This window comes from Pagrus pagrus (genome assembly GCF_965226575.1).
Source record: "Pagrus pagrus genome assembly, chromosome: 12".
NCBI lineage: Eukaryota > Metazoa > Chordata > Actinopteri > Spariformes > Sparidae > Pagrus > Pagrus pagrus.
Window position 1 is genome coordinate 4,675,048 of NC_140196.1, and position 22,431 is coordinate 4,697,478.

A 22,431-nucleotide genomic window follows, 5' to 3' on the forward strand; every position below is an offset into this window, starting at 1 on the left:
GTCCACTTGCACCTCCTGCTTTGTACGTCACTTAAGTGTAAGAGTCCCACTTAATGGCACAAATTTGTTAATTTAAACATCTGCTGCTGGCCTCAGATGCAGATGGAGCGGCGATCGTTTTGCCCTTGAGCAAGGCATTTGCCACGGACAGCTGCATTTAGAGGGCACGAGTAGCCGGTGTGGTTAATGAGTGTTGCGGTGGGGGATGGAGAGGGAGGCTGCAGGGCTGCAGACTGAGAGACTCTCCTTAACTAGAGTGTGAAGAGACAGAGGCACTTCATTAAACAGCCTGTCTCAGTAAACACCGACTGCCTGCAGGAGTGGCTGGACTGACTGACTGACTGACTCACTGACTGACTGACTGACTGAGTGTGTGAGTGAGTGAGGGCAGCCATCTGCATCCAGGCTGACACACAGTCATACACTTTCCCTCCATCTCTCCCTGTGGCTCTTACTTTATGACTCTCTGTAAGACCCGGCAGGGAGAGAGGGGGAGCGAGGTGGAAGTTTGATGCCATGCATAAAAAAACGCCATCACCTAAACATCACCGTCGGCGCTGAGAACTTTACAAGTGAGCTCTTAAGTCCATTTCTCAGCGGGCGTGTAAAGCTTTCTGCGAACACATGGAGAATAAGACTGAAGACATAAAGACGCAGAGAGAGAAGGAGGAACAGATTTTCGTTCACCTCCGGCTCAAATTCCTCGACGTTAACACGGGAAATATTGTTTATGCCTTCAGCTGTCAGCGCCGATGATACATAATGTGTGTGCACAGACATGCCAGAGAATTTCTGTATGTTTGTCAGAGAGGATATCTCACAAACAATGTTGTTTATTAATCATTTACAGGTTGATACTATTTAAGAAAATGACTCAGTCTGGTATTTTACACCAGGATAGTCAAAGGACTGACTTTAAAATGCTTATACAGCTTTATAAGTCTCTGCTGCAGCTGCTGCTGGTGTTGAATTTTGAATTTGTATTGATTGTTTATACAGTTTTAATGGTTGTGTGTTTGCTACCTCTGCTCTATGCTTGTGTGAGATACTTCTGTATTGATCAGGTCTCTCTCTCTAAGGGAAACACCTTTTTGCTCGTTTCTTGTGAAAGTTAAAATCTTTTCAAACCATTTGCTTGTTTACGGATGTCTCAAAGTCCAAGAGACCATGAGACAGTGTCCCTGGTTTGATTGAAGGACATGACATTGTGTGGAATAAGCCTTTTTAAAAATATACTTACCTCGCCAAGGAGGTTGTGTTTTTACCTGTGTCCTTTTGTTTGTGGGTTTGTTGGTTTGTCAGCAGGATTGACACAAAAACTACCAAACAGATTTACACAAAACTTGGATGGAGGATGAGTCTCGGCCCAGAATAGACCCCATTAACTTTTAAAGCGGATCTGGATGAAGGGACGGATCCAGGAATTGGACCCGTCCTTTGGAGTAATGCATGGATCTCGGTGGACGTTGCTTATTTAAAATTGCCCCCCAGTTCGAAGCTTAAGGCCACTCACTAATGGTTTGGGAGAGACAACATGGTGATGCACATTATCTCTGTCTGTACCTGCTCCCCATGTGCCCACTGCAGATAGACCAGACCCTTTTAAATCAAGATGTCTGTCAGAGATTTGAAGGAGAAAAACAAATTTCCCACATCGACCTCATGAAGAGACCCTTTGAAAAACCACCACCTCACAGGCCTTCTGTCTGCAGGCTAACGTCGTTAGCCGTGAGGAAAATCAGCGGTCAACTGCTGAATTCCTTCGGTCTGAGATAAGCCGACTGTCTGAGCTTCAAGTCAAACCTGCTCATGAAGTTTTCTCACCGCGTGGGAACGCTATACGTCTGGTACAGCTGGAGCAAAAAATGTGATGGTTATTTATCTAGGTAGGTCAGAAGGCCTGCTGCTGAATGTGTATTCCTGCAGGGAGGGGCTCTCATTAGACACACATTCTTACCTGAGAGCTTCCAGTGCAGATCAGCAAGCCGCCATGCTGAAGGAATATTTTGATATTCTAGCCGGCTTCCTCAGAAAAAAACTCACTGTTCTCTTGTCGAAGAGGTCAGAGGTCAGGCCTCGACTTGAGCACTGAGACCCCAGAAAGCTGGTATGGATTATCTGTCTCGCTCAAGGACACCACCGCTCATGTGGGCACTCAGGTCGTGCTACTTTTACCCTGTTCAGCTTCAGGTCCCTCGAAGTTGTTTCCACAGCTGGCCGCGAGAGGAAGTCGGGTTGTTATATCGTATAAGAAGTTCTGTATCATGTGCTTTTTATTTGTATAGCTCTTCTCAAAACAGTCACACGGTGCGTTCAGACATTGTGCTGATAATAAAAGACAAATGTCCGAACAAGAAGATTGTCAGATGTGAAATTAAATCTTGAAATGTGGACTTGAAGCGTGGAGCTCTCGACACCATGTGCAGTACATGTTGATGCTCCATGTAAGCTGCTCCACGGTCTTAACGTCCGAGGTATCGCAGACTACATCGAATTGATTTCCACCGGGTTTTCCCCATCCTGACAGTCGTAGGAGAAATCTGAGGCCGGGTCAGGTCTGATGGTCAGCGCAGATGATCTGTCGAGAATCTCTACGGTCTAATTTTAACCGTGTCAAACATTTCTGACATGTGCGACCTGGTTTGCAAAGTCCTGAACAAGTTCAGCGGTCTGTGGGGAGAAACAGTGGAGCGATAAGTAGAGCTTACAGAGAAGTGGGTCTGATTTTTTGATTAGTTTTCTATCGGAGAGGTCCAGACAGCAGGGCTATTGCAATTATTATTACAGGAAAAGGAGTCTGTAAGGGTTGACTGGGACATATTTACTCATCAAGGGTCTGCGATGTTCACCCAATGGAAATATTTTGTGTTTCTTCGGTGGATAAAACATTATTAAAGTGTATAAATAGGAAATATCCCTGCCGCCTGCCATGTCAGCTGCTGTTTGAGAGTAATTTTCTACATTTCCCAGAATCACTTTCAGGCGGCTGCAATGCATTTTGGTTTGTGAGGCTGCTGTCACAGCAAAAAATCGGTCTCTGTGTTTCTTCTTCGACGGTGACTTTAACTTTATATGATTATTGAACATAAAAAATCACCATCACCGCTATCACCATCGACCCCTCCACCTCCTGATGTGAAAGGTGGCTAACAAGCACGCAATGTGGACGTGATATACCACGTTTGGTACCGGTGTCAACCTCGGACGTGTCTGTGGTTTTTCAGAAACGTCGACTGCAAACATTATATCCAGGCGACCGGGTTTGTTGACCCGCTCAGCTCAAAGACATCTGCAACCTGTGCACGAGTCAGCATTTCTAGGCTATAAAAGGGTCACGAGCTGAATAGGTTGCGAGTCTTTTATGACAGTCGTGACACGACGGTCCATCAGGCTTTATCCTCCTGTGTTAGCTAAGGCCCGCTCATATTTGGACCCCGTATTTAATCGGCCATTTTTAGACGTGAACTCACCTTGAATCTCGACATGCTTTCTCACGCATGTTTGATGTGAATCCTCCACAGACGCTGTGATTCAATCAGCTTTAGTGCAGCACAGGGAGAGGAGGGGGGGACACATACATACATACATAGTGCACAAAGCACTTCGATTAATGGGAATACTTTGCAGAACGTACACACAGTACATACTGCAGACGCCACATACAAACAGCCTGCACCTCCACAGTACACACACTTGAGTTGTTGTGAAGCGGACAGTGGGTGGACAGAGGGGTGTGGGCTGGTAAAGAATGAGGTGCTGCGGTGGCGGTGGGAGGTCCAGCGCAGACAGCGGAGACTGATGGAGTCTCTCAGTGCGCTCAGTGGGATCCTCAGAGCCTCCCAGGGCTTCACGCTGCCCGGTGTTCATATTTTCTGTCGCTGCCTCGCTCGCTGCCTGTCCTCCTTTCTCTCAATGCAAGAGACAGCAGCTTCTGTCTGATGCTTCGTCCCAACTCTCTGCACTTTCCCAAAGCTGCTGTGATTTTTCTTTTTCCCTGCACATATCTGAGACAGAGCTGATGTTTTCTTATCAGCTCGAAAAGCAAAAAAAAAACATGCACTCGAGCTAATTATTCACTTCAGATGTAGAGCAGTGGATATACAGAGTAGTCAGGTATCTTTCGCTGAATGTGCAGATATTCCATGTACCTTACATCACAGTTATCTGTGACTGTGATTATACTGCAGTCTGCACTAGTGCTGCAACAACTGATCAATTAGTTGTCAAATATTAAACCAATTTCCAAGTATTTTGATGATCTATTTATCAGTTTGAGTCATTTTCTAACCAAAAACGGTCACAATTCTCTGATTCCAGCTTCTTACATGTTAATATTTTCTGTTTTATTTACCTCTCTATGACAGTAAACTGAATATCTTTTGGTTTTTGGACAGAACGAGACATTTGAAGATGTTTTCTCAGGCTGTAGGAAACACTGATCAAGATTTTCCACCATTTCATAGACCACATGATCAATTAATCAAGAAGATAATACACCGATCGAGCTACAATGATAACAGTTGGTTGGTTGCAGCCCTAGTAGCCTGTTGGGATGATACAACTTTAGATATTGAACTTTTTCCCGATGAAAAGGAAGGGATTGCCGTTCCCCAGCGTACACTAAATAATTCATTACACAGCTGCTGTATCTGTGAATGAAGTGCTGAAATTTTGCTGCTGCTGCAACGTGGAAATCTCCCGTCGTTCACTCGAGACAGCTGTTATGATTTAGGGTCCGGCAGCAGCGTCAACTCTAGAGACAAAACACTGCAAACAAAGCGGATCAGCTGACCAGATCGGTATTTGAGGAAAACGCCTCAATTCACTCGAAATCAGGAAGCACTCATGCTTGAAAATGAAACACATATGACTTCCTTTTTTTGTGGTTTCACAGGCGTTTTTAGCCTCGATAGCAGTTTGTATCAAAGACTGCGTTGCACCCACAAGGAATCAAATTAAATCACGGTTTAACTTGCACCAAACTTTAAAACTTAAGCTTCAAATTAAGAAAGATTGAGGCTGTATTTCTTTAGAGTGAAGGGACTTAAGTAATGAGAAACAACAGCTGCTAAAATACACTAATTTCTATTCTCTGGTGTGTGTAAAGCTCTAAATTGTTTGATCTTACACTTCCCATAATGCAACTTGATTGTATCTTCAGTTTGAAACGCCGGCTTTTTGTTAAACGTCTGCGGCAAATCGACTGTCTCATGTACAATCAGTGGACTGCCTCTTTAAAATCGCATTCCCACTAATCACAGAACAACTAATTAACTTTTTGATAGCGTCAAAGAGTTTCTGGACAGATAGAACGGGCTCAGACACAACGGTTCCTCGTGCATATGTTCAGCAGCTGTGTGCATTCAAGCAAAGACCCGTAGAGGGAACAAACAACCACAGCGCCCGATAATCCACTGGGACAAGTTAATGTAAAAATCAATTATGAGCTCCTTCAAAGATCGGCCCATCCGTCTGTGGCATCTTACCACAGCGTGAACCTAAATCTGTATCTCTTCTCTCCACCTTCAGGTACGACTACGTGGAGGTTTACAACGGCGGCGACGAGGTGTCACCCATGCTGGGAAAGTTCTGCGGCAAGATCGCACCGTCTCCGATCATCTCCAGCGGCAGCCAGCTCCTCATCAAGTTCGTCTCCGACTACGAGACGCACGGGGCCGGATTCTCCGTTCGCTACGAGGTCTTCAAGACAGGTGTGTGTGCCGGACTGTGCTTTCATGATATAACCATTGTTGTGGCTGCTTGTATTGGACAGCAGCATCAGCTTAAAGAGCCTAAACCAGAACAGAAGCGGAGCTGCTGCTGTTTTCTACACGCTCCGCTGAATGTGATGAATCGCCTCCTGGAAAACAGCCAATTTATATTCAATTGAAGTTCAGCCAGGTTTCTACAGGTTTGCTCTGTCGTGAATCACCTTCCTACACATGATGAAAAATAATGTGTAATACATACTTTTTTTTTGCTATTTAACATGTTGCAGGAGGCTGGCAGGCTGGTCAGTGTCGGGAGGGGATGATAGTAACAAATCAAACACACTGAAGTTTTGTTCAAGGGTGTCATAAAACTTTAAAGATGTCTAACGAGGAAAGAAACACAAGGCGATCATACGGGTTGTAAACTAACTGAGCTTATGTGGAGGTGAAAGCAAAGGCAGACATGTTTCCAGAGCTGAACGATGGAGCAGCTGTGGCTCAGAAGGTAGAGCAGGTCGTCCGCTTTATCAGAAGGTCGGTGGTTCGGTAGGCGAGATCAGCATTGCAAGTCCATTAGCCTACTATGAAATGATTGTCATAGCTGTGGGAATGTGTTCAGGACGAGGTGATAACCACCACCAGATGATGTTATGTGAGTGAAGTCATCACACAGACTAAATATGGACAGTTCATGGCCGGGTCCTGCACCTGATAGATAATCAGGCTGAATCTTTGGCTGATTTACAACCTGTTTGATCGTCTGACTGCCTGTTTCTTTCGCTGCTGGACATCGTTGAAGTCATTTTCTCATGTTTTCTAGATCTCAGTGTTATCATAACCGATAGAAATGAAAACCAAATCTCAGGCGATAAGTCTATAAACTCTTCATGCTACGTACTCTTTGCACACGAGAGCAGCATCTGTTCTGTCAGATGCTCGATGAAGCTCACTGACCTGCATCCTAAAATAACCTCTCAGGGAATAGAATTGAAATTGTTTCCACACTCTCGTCCAAGGTTATCCAAACAGCCCGAGCTGAACCTCTGGTACACTGACCTCTAAGCTGCGAGTTATATAAACTCAAAGACCCAGAATTCCATGGGAGGGACAGCGAGTCCCAGCTGGGGCAGGATGCTAGCAGGGCAGACCTACATAAACACGGCGCGTAGAGGAAGGAACCTTGCTCCCTTGTCCTACATTTGTATTTGCTCTTCCCTCCTGGGGTCCGCTTGAGTGGCTGCCAAACGGCGAAGTCTCCTGTGACCACTTCAGTTTCCACCGATGGGGACCGGAGATAAATCAGATTAAAAAAAAGAGGGACGTGCGTGAGATTCCTCTTCTTCTTTTTTTTTTTTTGGTTTGTTTGCACCCTTGAGAGCAATAACCATTCACAGAATCACAGGAATCCTGAAATAACTATCCCCAGGTGGACCGAACGTTGAAAAGTGCTGTATTACATTATGAAAAATGGATAGGCAAGTGCTTTTTGTGGCACTTAAATGAGAAGTAAGGCAGTAATAGAAGAGAGAGAAGGGGTTAGGAGGCCCAATTCACACTGGAGCTCAGCTCTGCCGTCTGTTCTCTCTAAACTACAAAGCGCGGCCCTACTTCTGATACTTCAAATCTGCTGGTATCGACTTTAATTTCAGGGTGCAAATGGAGCCGTGACTGATGAATGACAGGATGTTATTAGAAAGTCAGTGTAATAAATCTTCCAAAGTGGGTCAGCAGACTATCAGCGCAGAAGAACATTTTTCCTGGTGGGATTTCGTAAAGAAATAATTTCCCGCATAGATGTGTGATGATTCATATTTGAGCTTTGATCGCTAATATAATGATCACACAGGGATTTATGGCACAGTCTGGGTCAGCAAGCCGGAAAACTTTCTATCATTTATTTTTGATGTCGACACCTATAATGGAAAGTTTTTGGGGGGTTTTAATAGAACAAGGATGATCCATCAATCTTCAATTTTAAAGTCCAGGGTGTCGGATTAAGCCGCATCTATCATCTCACCCTCAAAAAGCTCCTCTCCAGAGCCAGTGTTGAGTGTTTGTGGCGGCTGCGGCTCAGGAGGTCGAGTAGGTCGTCCAATAATCGGAAGGTCACTGGTTCGATTCTGGCGGTACGTTGAAGTATCCTTGAGCACGATACTGAGACTCTGCCATCAGTGTGTGAAGGGGTGAGTGTTGCAGAGCGCTTTGAGCGGTCAGTAGACTGGAAAAGCGCTGTAGAAAAGCAAGTCCAAGTCCATTTGTCCGTTCTGGGCTTCTGTGGGAACATGGCCGTGCAACATGGCAGACTCCCGCCGCCCTGTAGGCTCGCTCTAACGTAACAAAAACACAATGATACATTTGCCATCAATCTGCTGATGAGGATCACATGATGAGATCAGATGCTGCGCTGAGATTATGTTCTGACCACCTGAAACCTGAGATATTTCATTTAGACGATTCAAACGTGCTCTGAGTCCATCGCAGCTGTGACTTTCTTGTCTCAGTGCAGCTGGTGGATGAATGAAAGGAGCCGGTTTGATTCATTGATGTTGTCAGGTCTGCTGGTGTGAACCTGCAGGGTGTGAACGAGGCGTACATGTCACGTCTGTGTGTCTCTGCACGCTGCCGCTGTCCCTGCTTGTGTTTGTCAGAGCAACAGTTTTTCCTGTTGTTGTCGAGCGCGTCTGGCTGCTGTCTCCTCACTGCCGGCTTCTGTTCAGCTGCAGGACGACCGCTTCAGACCAGGCTGTGTACGTGTGTGTGCATACGTGTGTGTGTATGTGTGTGAGTTTGTGTGTTTATTATCGACCATTTCTTATCTGTGTACGTGTCATTCTCATGTTTTCTGTTTGTCTTCTGTTGCTACGTGCCTGTATCTGTGTGTCTTTGCAGTTCAGTGTGTGTATCTGTTTTTCTGTGTGTGTGTGTGTGTGTGTGTGTGTGTGTGTGTGTGTGTGTGTGCAGCAGACAGGTGCACGGGACCCCAGGCTCATTTAGCTAATGGGCTGTTTGTCCTTGGAGGCAACAGGGGTGACCTGCAGATGAGATGGATGCTCTGGCATAGAGGGGCTCGGAAACTAGGACAGCATGTGTGTGGGGGAGCATGTGTGTGTGTGTGTGTGTGTGTGTGTGTGTGTGTGTGTGTGTGTGTGTGTGTGTGTGTGTTGGCCTCAATATGGGTCCTCCACCCTCTAACAAGTTAAAAACAGCACTTGTACTCACTCAGGTAATCCCCCTGCCATGTTGCTGCCTTCCTCCTCGCTGCATTTAAAAGCCATTACAGTCAGAGCAGCATATTGAAGCTGGCTGCTAAATGGAGCTGCTGCTCTGGTTACAAACGGACTGTACGCTGCGGTGAGACCGCCCTCTCCGTCCCCGCGGTACCAGAATCTCTCTGTTTTGGTTCTTTGATCTCAGAGCATTTTTATGCATCTAACAGTGGATCAAATAACGAACCTTGAGGACAGAGAGCGACGCAATCTGACAAAAAACGACTCAGTTTTAGATATCTGATGTTCATTTTTACAGTAAAACACTTATATATGTTATTTTATTATAATTACAACATGATTTTCTTGATCGTATCTTGCAGCCCTTTTCAAGATGTTTGTCTGCTACTGTCTGTTTCTATGTTCAGTCAGTCAGACCAGGTGTTGTCTGGAAGGCATTAATGGCACTAAACAAGATATATTTCCTGATACTAATCTCAGTCCGCCAAATTGCAAGTTCACCAAGTCTACACAGTAACAAGGACCTCTCTCGCTGCACTTAGCCTCGGGGCTGAAAGCTTTATCAGAACCTTCTTAGCTCCAGGGAGAAGTTTGGTGTTCACACCGGCACAATCTTGGCACACACCGAACTGGGTTAACCCCGATTTAAGCTTAGCTGGCCCCGCTCCTGGAGCCCGGTTAGCTCTGAGCTCGCAGGGGTTTTCCCCTGGAAATCGACTTAACACGAGGCTGAAAGGTGCCATTGTGAAACCAGGTGAAAGTAAACAATGAAGTTACCTGTCTCTCTAGAAGGTAAACATCATTTAACGGTTGAAAATGTAGAAATGTAATTGTGAGAAGGGCTAAGTTCAACTCTTCACCCCGGGCTGAGAGTATCGTAGGCAGAGTGAAGAGCACTACAGTTTCCAGCAGGAACACAACGACTTCGGTTGTTTGTTGAAGCGCTAAAAATGACCTGTTGTTGACAGTAAGCAGAGTCATAGCAACCACTGATGACCCTGATATCATGTCCTCTTTATTTCTGGTGGTGAGGGGAATTTAAAAATAACACATTTTTTACGACTTTTCTTCTAATACATGTCAGACAGACTGAATATCTAAAGAGTCCTGCTTGATTTGACGCGTCTCTACACACCTTTCTGTAGCTTCATCCCTCTTTCTTTACCTCTCTTCCCTTTTGTCCGCCTGTTGCTTCCCTCTCTCTGTCATTACGACGAGAAAACTCCACAAAAACACCACAAAAAGGCCGTAACCGTCGTTCAGATGACAAGCTCAGTTAGGCCTTAAACACAGAGCTCTCCAGAAGCGGGTAAATCTCAGCCTAATGAGCGTCGGGGCTGTAAAGCTCCGGCACATCCTCCCTCTCATAACCACAACCATAACTCCACCCTCCGCCGACCACAGAGTACGTATCATTTATAAATGATAGCCGAGCGAGCCCTCGTCAGCGTCCTGGAACTATATTTGCCCCGATTCTCTGCTCTTTATTGCAGGTTTCCAAACCAGAAACACATGTCTCGGCGGTTTAGTGGACGGCGGTTGATTGAAGGGTCGTTGATAACACAGATGAAAGGGAGGAGGGAAGAGATGGATGGACTGAGAGCGAGCCAATGAGAGATGAACCCAATGTACCGTGTTGTTTGAGGAGACTGCAGGCTGGTGTCGGTGACATGACACAATAACAGATCTGCTTGAACACACAGTACAGTGTATGCAACCTTTTTGAACGGAGCCTCTCAGATATGCAAACGAGCTGCCACATATGACACCAGGGGCTTGTTTTTTAGCTCCTTTCGAAGGGAATTTTTGTCTTTGTGAGACTTTTAAATGTTGAAAATATGAAAGGAAGAAAGATGAATGGACAGAGAATGAGCTCATGAGAGATGAGAGCAACGTGCCGTGATGTTTGAGGAAAGTACACGTCGGTCTCAGCGACATGACACAGCAAAAGATCTGCTTAAACAGCAGAGGTGGCAAAGGTACGCACATTCTTCAGTCCGGTAGAAGTATGGATACTTCTTTACTCAAGTAAAAGTAAGAAAGTAGTTGAGTCTCATTCCCAGGACGTCAAATAGCCACATTTTGTGTTGGTAAAGCGTCCTGAACAGCAACAAAGTGAGAAAATGAGAAAATCTCTGCAGACACGAGACACTGACACGCTCCAGTCTCCCTCTCTGTCTGTTTACATCTTCTAGCGTCTTTATTTCGTCTGCTGTGCGTGATGTGCACTGATAGGTTGAAATCAGTCTTGTGATATTGGGAAGGCGGCGTGTGATAACACAAAGTAAAAATAATCCATAATCCTCAAATGCATCAAACTAAAGTAACGAGCCTGATTTGAAAATGTGAGGAGGAGAACGTTCAGATATTTGTGTTCAGATGTAGAGAGGGAAAGTCAAAAGAAATACTCAAGTAAAGTACAGATACCTAAAAAGTCTAGTTAAGTACAGTCATGATGTACTTGTACTTTGTTACTTCCTACCTCAGTGAACACAACCTTTTCAAACACTCAGTTATGCTAACACTCTGCCTCATGAGGGTCATTTGAGGGTTTTTTTGTGTTACAGAGAAGTTTAAACATAGAGAATATTTTCTCTCCACCAACAAAGTGACGTTTTTTTCGGGGTCTGCAACCTTTTAGCGATAAAATCAGATTTGGTGGCCGGTTCAGCCACAGGCCGAGGAACAAATGTTTCATTGTGTGTGTGTGGACTCAGGACTTCACCACGTCTTTGACCTGTTTTGTTTCCTTACTCCTAATTCATGCACTTTGTTTGGCTGAAGCGCAGCCTGGTTGAAGTTATGTGGCTTCTAAACGCTTTCTGGGTTTACGACAACGTTTGTTTTATCTTTTGTTGATGCGGCGGTTTGCAGGAAATCGGACATTTATTCCACTCCTTCGATGTTTACTTGCTTGTCTTCGGATCAAACGGTGCTTTGTCGCTCTCGTCCACAACGCTCTGAGAAGAATTAGCTGGCGACGGGTTCAAAAGCTACGGTGGCCCGTGAGGTCCAGCTCTTGTAGACTATATAAGAGCCTTTAAGAACATTTTTGCCCAAGAAATCACATAATTTTGTAATTTTTGACCTTGACAGACCTCCAGCAGCACAGATTTCTCATTAAGCATAAATGTACTCAACCCATCTGTACATCTGACACACACACACACACACACACACACACACACACACAGACAGACAGTAGAGAGTGTGCCAGCTGAGCAGGATCGAAGCCTGCCGCATCCCTTACACATCATTCATCATGTCGCCCTTTTAATGACACCACCTGTGTCAACAGCGAGGGGTCCACTGGAGTGTGTGTGTGTGTGTGTGTGTGTGTGTGTGTGTGTGTGTGTGTGTGTGTGTCTCTTAGTGTTTCTGTGTGTGTGTGGATTCATGTTTACAGGCACGCTCAGATAACACGCAGGTCACATCTGGACCCAACACGCACAAACACACAGCTCGTGCCTCCGAGGGACTCTTGACCCTCGTCCGCGCCTCGTGTGGGCGTCCTCCCGCGGAGCTCCATCACCGCCTCGTAACCTCGCGTCAGTTTATGACACGAGAGGTGCGAACGACCAGTTGACTGATGCGAGCCGACGCTGAGGTTTTTTTTTCCTGAGCGGCGTCGAGAGTGTGGAGAAAACAGCTTGCGTTCAGGAAAACGACGGTCGCGCAACAGCTGCCGCGTTCGCCGCCGTTCTGTTTGTACTTTTCATCAGGAGACGTTTGTGTCACCTGTTGTTACTGCTTAGTGGGTTTTCTCAAGAGGAGCATGTGATGCTTATGAGGAATGATGAGGTTTTTGTGCTACTGTCTGTTTTGTGTTGTATAGAACAAAAGGATCACACATCTTTGGACTTTCTTCCAACTGGCAGCGTCATCTGCAACTGCATCTCTAGTGAAATGAAGCATTGATGAGGGCCATCTCGCCTTTTAATGAGTCCCTCAGGGCCCTGACACACCAGGCCAGCCAATGTCTTGGCATAGGTGTAGTTTTTTTCGGATCTTTGGCACTAGTTGGCCCTTATTGGTGATTTTTTTTAGCTGACTGAGATTGTTGAATCGGCTTTGGAGCCCGTCAGTAAAACAAATCACTCTTTGCTCTTCAGCTAAGTGAATCAGTGCACGAGAAGATGAACAATGAAATCTTAAAATCAATTCTAACTTGAACCAGTAGCCAGTGAAGCGAAGGCTGAAACCAGAGTGATATGATCAAATTTCCTTGTACCAGTAATAAAATCTGGCTGCTGCATTTCGTACCAGCTGCAGGCGATGTAATGAACTTTGACTTATATTATAGTAGAGGGCGTCGCAGAAGTCTAACCGGGAATAGACCAGGACGTTAATGACTTTAATGAGATTCTGATTTGATCGAAAGGGTCTTATTTTAGAAATATTTCTCAAACGCAGGAAGCAAGACTCGAACAACCCTCTTTACTGGAGCGTCGAAGCAGATTCAGACCGAACGCCAAGGAGCAAAGACACTTTATCACATCTCAGGAAAAACTCAGAGCCAAGAGAAGAAGCTGTGTGAGAATATGCGTCCTTTAAAATCAAAGTCTACTTCCTACATACAAGATTTTCCGGGGAACCTACAATGCCCCTCTTTTCTCATAATCCGGCACCACGACATCACACTCCTGCAACAAAAAGTGTTGAGATGAATATAAAAGAGGGAGAGATGTAAACACAACGCAGCCGACGGTTTTATCACTCGAAGGTGTTACGTGCTAAAAGCATGAATGAGAGTGCGAGAGATGAAACATCATTGTCGGAGGGGTGTCGGATAACAGCAGACGATGTTTGTGTGCGAGCGAGCGAGCGAGCAGAACTCTTGTAACCTTTTCTATGTGGGTTTGTGGTCGCAGATGAAAGATTATTAGCGCTGTACGTAACAAATATACATCAAAGAGCATCTTTAAGATACCTCAGAGGAAACACGAGTCCTGAGTTGAACGCGCAGTGAATCCACAAAGCGCTGATATTTGACTTTACGCTGAATACAAATTAGGAGGTCACGGTCCGGTGGTTATGTAGGGTAGCATGTGTGTGCATTTGGATGTGTCTAATGAGCTAATAGGGTTGTGTTTGTCTACGAGCTGTTTGTGTGCGTCGTTGTTGTTTGTCGACCATCGTCAGTCTGCAAACAGCCTCTCAGTGTCTGGAAACAGCCACCACAGTCACAACACAGACACAGACGGCTCCGACGATGGGAGGGGGGGGGCCCGGTTCTGTCTGATTGGATGGAGATGACATGAGTTTTGTCAATAAAACAAAAGGTTATGTTTGGATCTGGTTCTTAAAGAATGCATTGGGATAATTTTATTTGTTTCAAAGCATATCTGATCCCTCCGCCTGGACGCAGCGGCGTGGTGTCATGTGATTCTGGAAAAGCTAAATGTCCCCTCGCTCTCCGGGAACTTCTTTTCCCCTGAATCCCCCCATTGTTTAGGAGGAAAATTGAGTTTTAACAATCACAAAGACTCGGTTTAATAACGTCTTCATTCCAGTGAAGTCACAGTTATAAAAGTGTGGCAGGCTGAAAGGTCAGGAAACCGAAGGCAGTTCAGTTTGTGTGTGGATTTCAAAAATGTCTTTGTCCTCGTTTTTGTAGCAGAAAACTGTAAGAAAAAGGTCAAAAAGTAAGATGGTATCAACCTAAAGAGGCGCACGTGTTTCTTTAAAGGTGCATTGTGTAGTTTTGTGGAAGAAATTTTAATCAGGAGAGAAATATCTTCATATTACATCATTTTTATGCCTAAACAAGCTGAATAAACAAACTGGTCTTAAAGGACGTTGCTTATATGTGGCGGACCCTGCCACCTTTCTAGCTTCAAACTGTGTTCTGGGACCTTATTTTCTGTTATGGAAAAGATAAATATATCTGATTTTGTATTATTACCTCATTAATATTGTTGTTGAATTTGAATTTCATCTCCAAAACTACATAATGCCCCTTTAATATATTGGGGCCAACCTGTGAATCATTTTCTATCAGCTTCTGTGTCTTCTATGTTTGAAATGTTTGATCGAAAAACCTTTTTTTCTGTTTTAAACAACCACAAACAGCTGATTTTGTAACAAGCAGAGAGTGCAAAACATACTGAAAGTTACATTGTGGACCTAATGTCCGATCCCTGACCCCGCAGAGTTCACACCTCGGTCCGGGCGAGAATCCGTCACCCAGTCCAAACACGTCTTGACACTTTAAAAACTCATCAGCACCGTCTCTCTCTCTCCGTCTCCCCTCGCAGGTCCAGAATGTTCCAGGAACTTTACGGCTCCCAGAGGCGTCATCAAGACGCCGGGCTTCCCCGAGAAGTACCCCAACAACCTGGAATGCACCTTCATGATCTTTGCCCCCAAGATGTCCGAGATCATGGTGGAGTTCGACAGCTTCGACTTGGAGCCCGACACCACGCCGCCGCCGGGCGCCCTCTGCCGATACGACTGGCTGGAGATCTGGGACGGCTTCCCAGCAGGTGAGCAGAGGGGTTTGGCTAAAACACGAGTTCAAGTTGACTTGTGCAGGAAATATTTGTAGTGAAGTCTCGAAAGAAGAAAGCTGGAATCAACTTGAGCATGTGTATTTTTTAATGAACTTTCAAGACCTTCTCAAAGTGTGCGACCCTGACGAAGGAACAAATTTATATATCTGAGGTAAAAAGATACAAAACCAGGTCAAAACACACTATGAAACGTGCAAAGACGTATATTTACCGGCTAAATTTACATTTCTGAAGCATCTTTTGGTCCTTTTTTCTCAAAAATAAGCCATGAAGATGGATGCACTACCAATACAGAGCGAGGCATGTCAGACAGAAAAAAAGCTGAAGGTGAAAGATCTGAAGGAGAAACAATAGGACCGCCTCTCCACAGGTGGAGGGGTGAGAACTGGGGGGAAAGAAACGGGATGTGGATAGAAACGCTGAAGCACAAAGCAGCAGAGAAGAAGAGAAGGATGAGACGTGCTGGGGACAGCGTCTCCCCTGCAGATGTTGACAGAAAACAGACAGACGCAGACAGAGACGTGTGGAGGTGAAGGGGAGGAGGAGGCACGAGAACAAAGGATGGATGGCTTCCCTGCAGGTGGGACCAGCTCGGATTGAGCGATGGAGGCGAAGGAGAAAGCCGAGGCGAAAAATAGATTGATAAAGGCGAGACGTGGGATGTAGGAGGGGAATGTAGGGAGAGCGGGGAGGGAGGCGCGTTTCCACTTGTTCTGTTGTTGTAGAGACAACTTTTTGTGCACACATCAGCAACAACAGGATCAGTCCTCAAACAGGGTGCATTAAGACATTTGATCATATCAATTAAGAGTCTGGCATCGACAGTTTTTTGTTTTTATAGTCATAATTTCTCCTTTACAAAAGGGTTAATACACTTTCTCTGTCGCAGGAATTTAACTGACAGTGGCTGCAAATTAGGAGACCAGTGTTGGTGTTTTTTAGCAAGATGTCAGGACATTTTGCAGCCGTCTTTCTGGTAACTAAACCGGTTATTTTAAGCCAAAACATTATCTTTTTCTGACTCTCACTAGGTGATTTTTATGCCTAAACCGAACTAGACCATAAGCACAGTGTTGTCACAGCATAAAATTGAAAATTGAAATGTAAAAAAACATAAAATCTCAACATATCCCAGTTTTGCAGGAACTTACAGTGTCAGAAAAACAGTAAATTTTATATTTTACTAGGATTAGGCACTAAAAACACTTGGTAAGCATCAGGCAAAGATCACGTTTTGGCTTAAAATACTTGGTTTAGTCGTTCTGACGTCTCACAGCAGCAAAAAGTCCTGATGTCTCCTTTAAAATAACTAGTATTGTTGCCCTGAAGACAGCTGTTAAAAGACCTGACAGGTCTCTGAAGTTACCCAGTCGTGGTGGTCTCTTGCTTGGCAGCCGTCTCACCTGAGTACCACCGTCCCCTCCTCCAAATACAGTCCAATATAATGTGTTTTACAGGTGGTGTGAAAACACAAGGATTGATTTTGAAACATGACTGATTTTCAGAATAAATGTAGCTTGACTTGACAAGAAAATGAAACCTGTGTCACATCAAACATGCAGATTTTTTCTCAAAACTCTGCCAAACAAAAGACCTTTAAAACAGCTTCCAACTTCTCACAGAGAAGAAATCCTCCACAAAACAAGGTGATTACTACTGATTATTATTAGCTTCCTTGCTAAGAGGAAGATGAAAAGATTGATACTACTCTCTCTGTGTGAAGCTATGAAGCAAGCAACCAGTGAGCTTCACCCAACAAAAAAGCCAGGAAGGAGAATAAACACACTTTCCCTAAATGTCAAATAGTCCTTCGACACACAACAGCCTACAGGAGATAACACTCATGAAGCTCTGCTGCGTTAATGTCAGACTTTTTACTTGAAGCTCATCCTCCTGTGCACACACGGAGGAGGCTGGATGTACCGGCAGAGCCTCCGTCACAGCTTGCTCATTGTTCCCTCACCAGCCACATTTTGAAAATGAGCGACGGCGACGCATCCTGCTCTACCCCCTCTGTTCACACTCCGTCCCCTTCGTTTTGGACGGCGTTCCTCAGCTCCCATTGTTGCCTAATTAGCCGTACAGTGTGCAGATAATGGTGAGAGCTACATACCTTGGACAGGCCTGAGTAAGGCTGCCAGGATGCCCACAATACTCGCCGCTGTTGCCCAAAAGCTTCGCCTGGCTACTGCCAGGGAGGAGACTGGCATGGGAACACGAGGGACACAAAGACTGGCACAGGTATACAGACAGTGACATACACTTTAAAGCCGTGCCAGCATACATAACATGCCAGGGCTGTTCCTGTCAAATGATCTGTGTGTGTGTGTCTGTGTGTGTGCAGTCAGGTGTGTGTGTGTGTGTGTGTGATGCCGTACTACACTGTATCCCTGTGTTTGCTGAGCGAACACGTGTGTCAGTGCAGATAACAAAAGCACGTCTGCAGCGGGGTGAAGACCAGGATGTAGTTTTTTCATCCCATCAAACGCGCTCGCAGTGTGAACAACCAAACATTTCCCATCATGCACTGTTGTTTTCTCTCTCTCTCTCCCTCTGAGAGCTGTAAATCTGTTCATCAAAGGGAGAGGGGTTGTTGTTTTTTTTCTCCTGGTGGGAATAAATCAGACGAACAAACATGTAGAGCTCGTTATGTTTGGAGTCGCTCTTCAGAGAAGAATCAAATCAAATGTGGCTTTTATTGTCGTTAGAAAATGTATCTGAAAATGGAAAATGATGCGTTTTAAACTGGCTAAATGGAGATTTTTGACTCCTTCAGAACATCATCTTTCTTTCTTTTTAACACTTTATACTGAAGGACACATATGACTGTAACAATGCTTGTTAGCAGCATATTAGCTCATTAATGTCTTATTCTGCATGACCAAATGCTTCAACTCGGAGGGCATTGACTCTGAGTTTTCTCTCAATAACCTCCTGATTAATGATGATTGATAATAAGAAGTTGTTATACATGAATTATGCTCTCGCTCTAATTCACTAGTAGTTCGACACAAAATGGTCATAATCCCCCCTTTGCCCCTGTGCTGATGGAAAGTCAGGTGAGGTTTCTGGAGCTCTCTCCAGCTGAAGTAGACGGGGACTTGTTTTAAAATGTAGAAAATAACTGTAATGAAACATGAAACGGCTTCACATGGAAGTCCCCAAGAGTTTTTGGTTGAACTCTTCCTTTAACATGTGTTACCTCATATAACATTAATATTATGAGTTTTATTTCAGCCACGTTTCACTCCTCAAAGCTCAGACTGAGTTATCTTACAGTTGTTACGGTGCTGTGAACGTTATGAGACGAGGTTTAAAGCCCCAGAAACAAGAAAGCTATTAAGCTTTATCTCCCTTTTGTTTACACACTGATTGTTTATAATGTCGCAACGCCGGGATTGAATCTCCTTCTGCTCGTTCGTTACATAGATACGACCGTTTCCTAAATAAATGTAAATGCAGACATATTGCCTGAAGGGTTTTTTTTTCGAAATTTATAGCCGACCACATCGAGAGCAAAACCATTTCACACCACCGCCGATAAGGCTGAAATAACCTCGAATCTTAATCCGTCACAGATTATCGACCGCGCTTTAAACTGTAACTGATAAACATAATCTCAGCAGATTACCAAAGATCAGCATTCCAACACGACGGCCTCGTGTTATTTTGCCTCCGAGCTGAAGGAGAAAGTCTCAACATTTATGACTTCACTCTCAAACCGAGCGTTCGCTCCTCTCGAGCCCCCCCCCCCCACCACCCCGAGAGGCTGCTAGATACTGTATCTCTACGAAACAGGAGGCACCACAAGCCTGGCATTGTTTCTCACAGATAAGGACAGGATGAAATGGCCAGCAAAAAAACTGTGGGCAGGCAGCGACGTCAGCGCTCGCGGTGTTGAGACATGAGGCAGTCTGTCGCTGTGTGTGCTGCATATAAGGAAATCGTGTCGTTACAGGGAGATGTGAGCCTCGATTTCAGCCTCTCATGTTTTTATCACCGAGACGAGCATCTCGAAGATAAATCTCTAAAGACCCAGACGCTCGGTGGACGATGTGTGTCACACTTTTGAAGATGTTTTCAGGATCCTCAAAGACTTTTTCTCTGTCCGTCTCAGTCTCAGTCAAAGCTCAGCGTCCACATTTAAAACCATTATTATTATTATTATTATTAGCTTCATTCATCCGTCATGCAGATTAGATTTTCTAGGTCGGAGCGACAGGACATGACGTAAAGTGCCACTGATGGCGCGGCCGCTTGATTATTTTTGGTTCATTGATTCCTTAATTTCCAAGAATTTTTCAGAGAAAAATTGGGAACATCTAATTCGATTGATACACTTCGGTTTTGTCGCTTCCTTTTACGAGCTTAGTCATCACAGACGGGTCCATTGTGCATTCAGAACTGGAAAATGTGCCCCAGAGGCAAGAAAAGGAGATATAAGAGATAAATTAAGATATGTACACTCAGCGGCAACTTTAAAACACCGCTCTGTCTGAAAATCTAGTTTTTTATGTCTGTTATGTTCAGTTTTTGTTGACCCGGTCATGAAGGAACGCCTGCCGACCTTAAGACCTCAAACAAAGGATCTTGTATATATGTATATAACAGTCACACACACCTCATATCACCAGGATGTGATTAACGGAGCAACACTGGAAGGTATAAATGATGTCAGGGTGTTACTCTGCACCTCCATCCTGACGGTAACAACTCTTATTCTCCGTAGAGTGTTTGTGATACATCACTGAGGACTCCCCGTCCTCTCTGTACCTGTCTCTAGAAAGGTAAAAGCCTCTCTAACAAATGAACGATAGCACGGAGACAGTATTTGTCTGTTAAAACGCAAAATACAACCGTTGTAATGCTTTCCTATAGAAGGCGCCTGTATTTATATCCCCTGACAGTTTTTCAGTTGATATCAGTACTTATTTACCACTTGGCTCGGCTTTATACTTGTTGGTTTGGTGCCTCGTCTCGCTCTGATCGCACGACTACGTGTCTCACAGTGAAAGAAAACAGGTTGTGATAACTCAAAAGGGGAAAATAAAAAGTGTGACCGGGGGAGGGTAATGAAAAACAGAGGTCTCCTGGGAACATTAGGAGAGTTGGCAAGTACGCATAGAGGCGTTGATTCAATCATACTGTACGTCTTAGCAGTGAGGTCACAGTTAGTTGTAGTACCGGACTACAAACCACCTTTTGGGTTTTTCCCTAAGCCTGCCGGGGATTAATCTCTCTCTTAGCTCTGCGACTGGAACGTAATGATGATATGTGAAACCAGGAGCGAACGTCTGAAGGTCTGCTCGTCTTGCTCCTGAGTTTTATGACTCGTGGACGACAGAACGTGAAGTCTCTCTTCTCATTTGATAAAATAAATTTGAATAACCGTATTTCCTGCCAATAAAAGCTCCTCTGTGAGGCTTGAAAATGTGTTTCTTCACGCCTCATCCGCACTCCTCCACGGTGATAATCCCAGAACCAAGTCCTCCCGTTTATTCCAGATATAATAACACAACATCGGTGTGATAATGATGTCAGCGAGGTCTTCATCTTGATTTAACAACCTGGGCTCAAAGCTGTGAACGTGAGGTTACAGGATGACAAAACATACCTGTCTCACACCTGCCCTGCAGCTCCTGGATGCACCCTGATGTGACTTTATATAGATCGAGTTGGGATAATAAGTGTCAGTGCGATGTGCTGTGAAAATGAGTGTTTCTGCCACCTGACACCTCACCTTTATTCCCGTCTCAAAGGTGCCACATCACTCACGAGAGGTGAGGAAAAATCGGAGCTGAAGCTGAAGTGAATTTTAACTTTTTGGGGGATGTTTTTAAAATCAAAATCAGATTTTTAGATTTGAGAATATCTCAGAAAGTCTCGAGCTTCTTGCCGAAACATTTCCCGGGACGGCGAGGGCGGAAGAGGACAGAGTGAATTACAAAAGCGCTCTGCTGCTGACGAGCGATGAAGCTGACGTTCTCCCTTTTTTTCCTTCACCTCCTCTGCCCCATCCCTCGCTCCCTTTGTCTCTTCGCTACTTCTCTATGCTTCCTTTCATCCTCCCTCATCTCCTCCCCCCCTCCTCCCTTCCAGTGGGACCCCACATTGGACGCTACTGTGGCCAGACGTCCCCGGGCCGTGTGATCTCCTACACCGGCATCCTGTCCATGACCATCACCACCGACAGCGCCATCGCCAAAGAGGGATTCTCCGCCAACTACACCATCCGCGAGAGGAGCCTCCCCCCGGGCCACGAGGATGAGGGTGAGCAGCTGGGGGAGTGATGGGAGGGGGGGAGGAGGGGAGACGTGTCATCTGGTGTTAGCAGGAAGCAGAGTTCATTTTCTGGATGTTTTTGTGTCTTGATATGAAGAAAACAAGTCTAGATTGTCCCACATACTGTTGATAACCCCTCAGAGTGAACATGAAGTGTTGAAGATGTGTCTTTCAGCTGTAGGAGTGTGATCTCTGACCTTTGACCTCCATCTAGGAGGAGCAGAAGTTTCTCCTTTAGGGATGAATAGCAGTAAAGAGAAAAAAGTGACTGTTTCTGATTTAAGTCAGAGAAAAAAACAGCCGAGATATGTTGAAACTTTAAGTTTCTTTAGGTTTGAGTTTCAGTTTCATGTTGTGTAACGTCGTGTGAACGGTCTGGTTGAGTTTAGGCACAAAACTCACCTGGTCAGGGTGAAGAAAAGATCATGTTGTGGCTTAAATTACTAACTATTAATTATTGGATGAAGGATGTGTCTTTGCCCAGAATATACCACGTTAACCTTTGGTACATTTTCGTTTATTTCTCAGGGAGTTAAATTAAAGATCTTGACGGGGAATAAATCCAGTGCTGGATCTAGTGGATCTGAATATGTTTTATTTGACACTGGATTAGGCTTGATTGGATTGAAGGGGACTGACGGGCCTAACTGAGGTATACGCTCTACGGAGGAGTTTCGTCTGACAGATCATGCCACGGTT

The 22,431-nt window shown here is 44.9% G+C and overlaps 1 protein-coding gene across 2 annotated transcripts in view; it reads left to right on the forward strand.

Annotated features, from left to right (window-relative positions):
* Window positions 1–22,431, forward strand: part of LOC311266740 (neuropilin-1a-like) — an 86,034-nt gene that overhangs the window by 20,336 nt on the left and 43,267 nt on the right. For both annotated transcript variants that reach the window (XM_084369261.1, XM_084369262.1), the window contains exons 3-5: window positions 5,530–5,711; window positions 15,196–15,423; window positions 21,550–21,720. In XM_084369261.1, coding sequence (XP_084225387.1) covers window positions 5,530–5,711; window positions 15,196–15,423; window positions 21,550–21,720 — 581 coding nt within the window. The remainder of the gene's footprint in view (window positions 1–5,529; window positions 5,712–15,195; window positions 15,424–21,549; window positions 21,721–22,431) is intronic.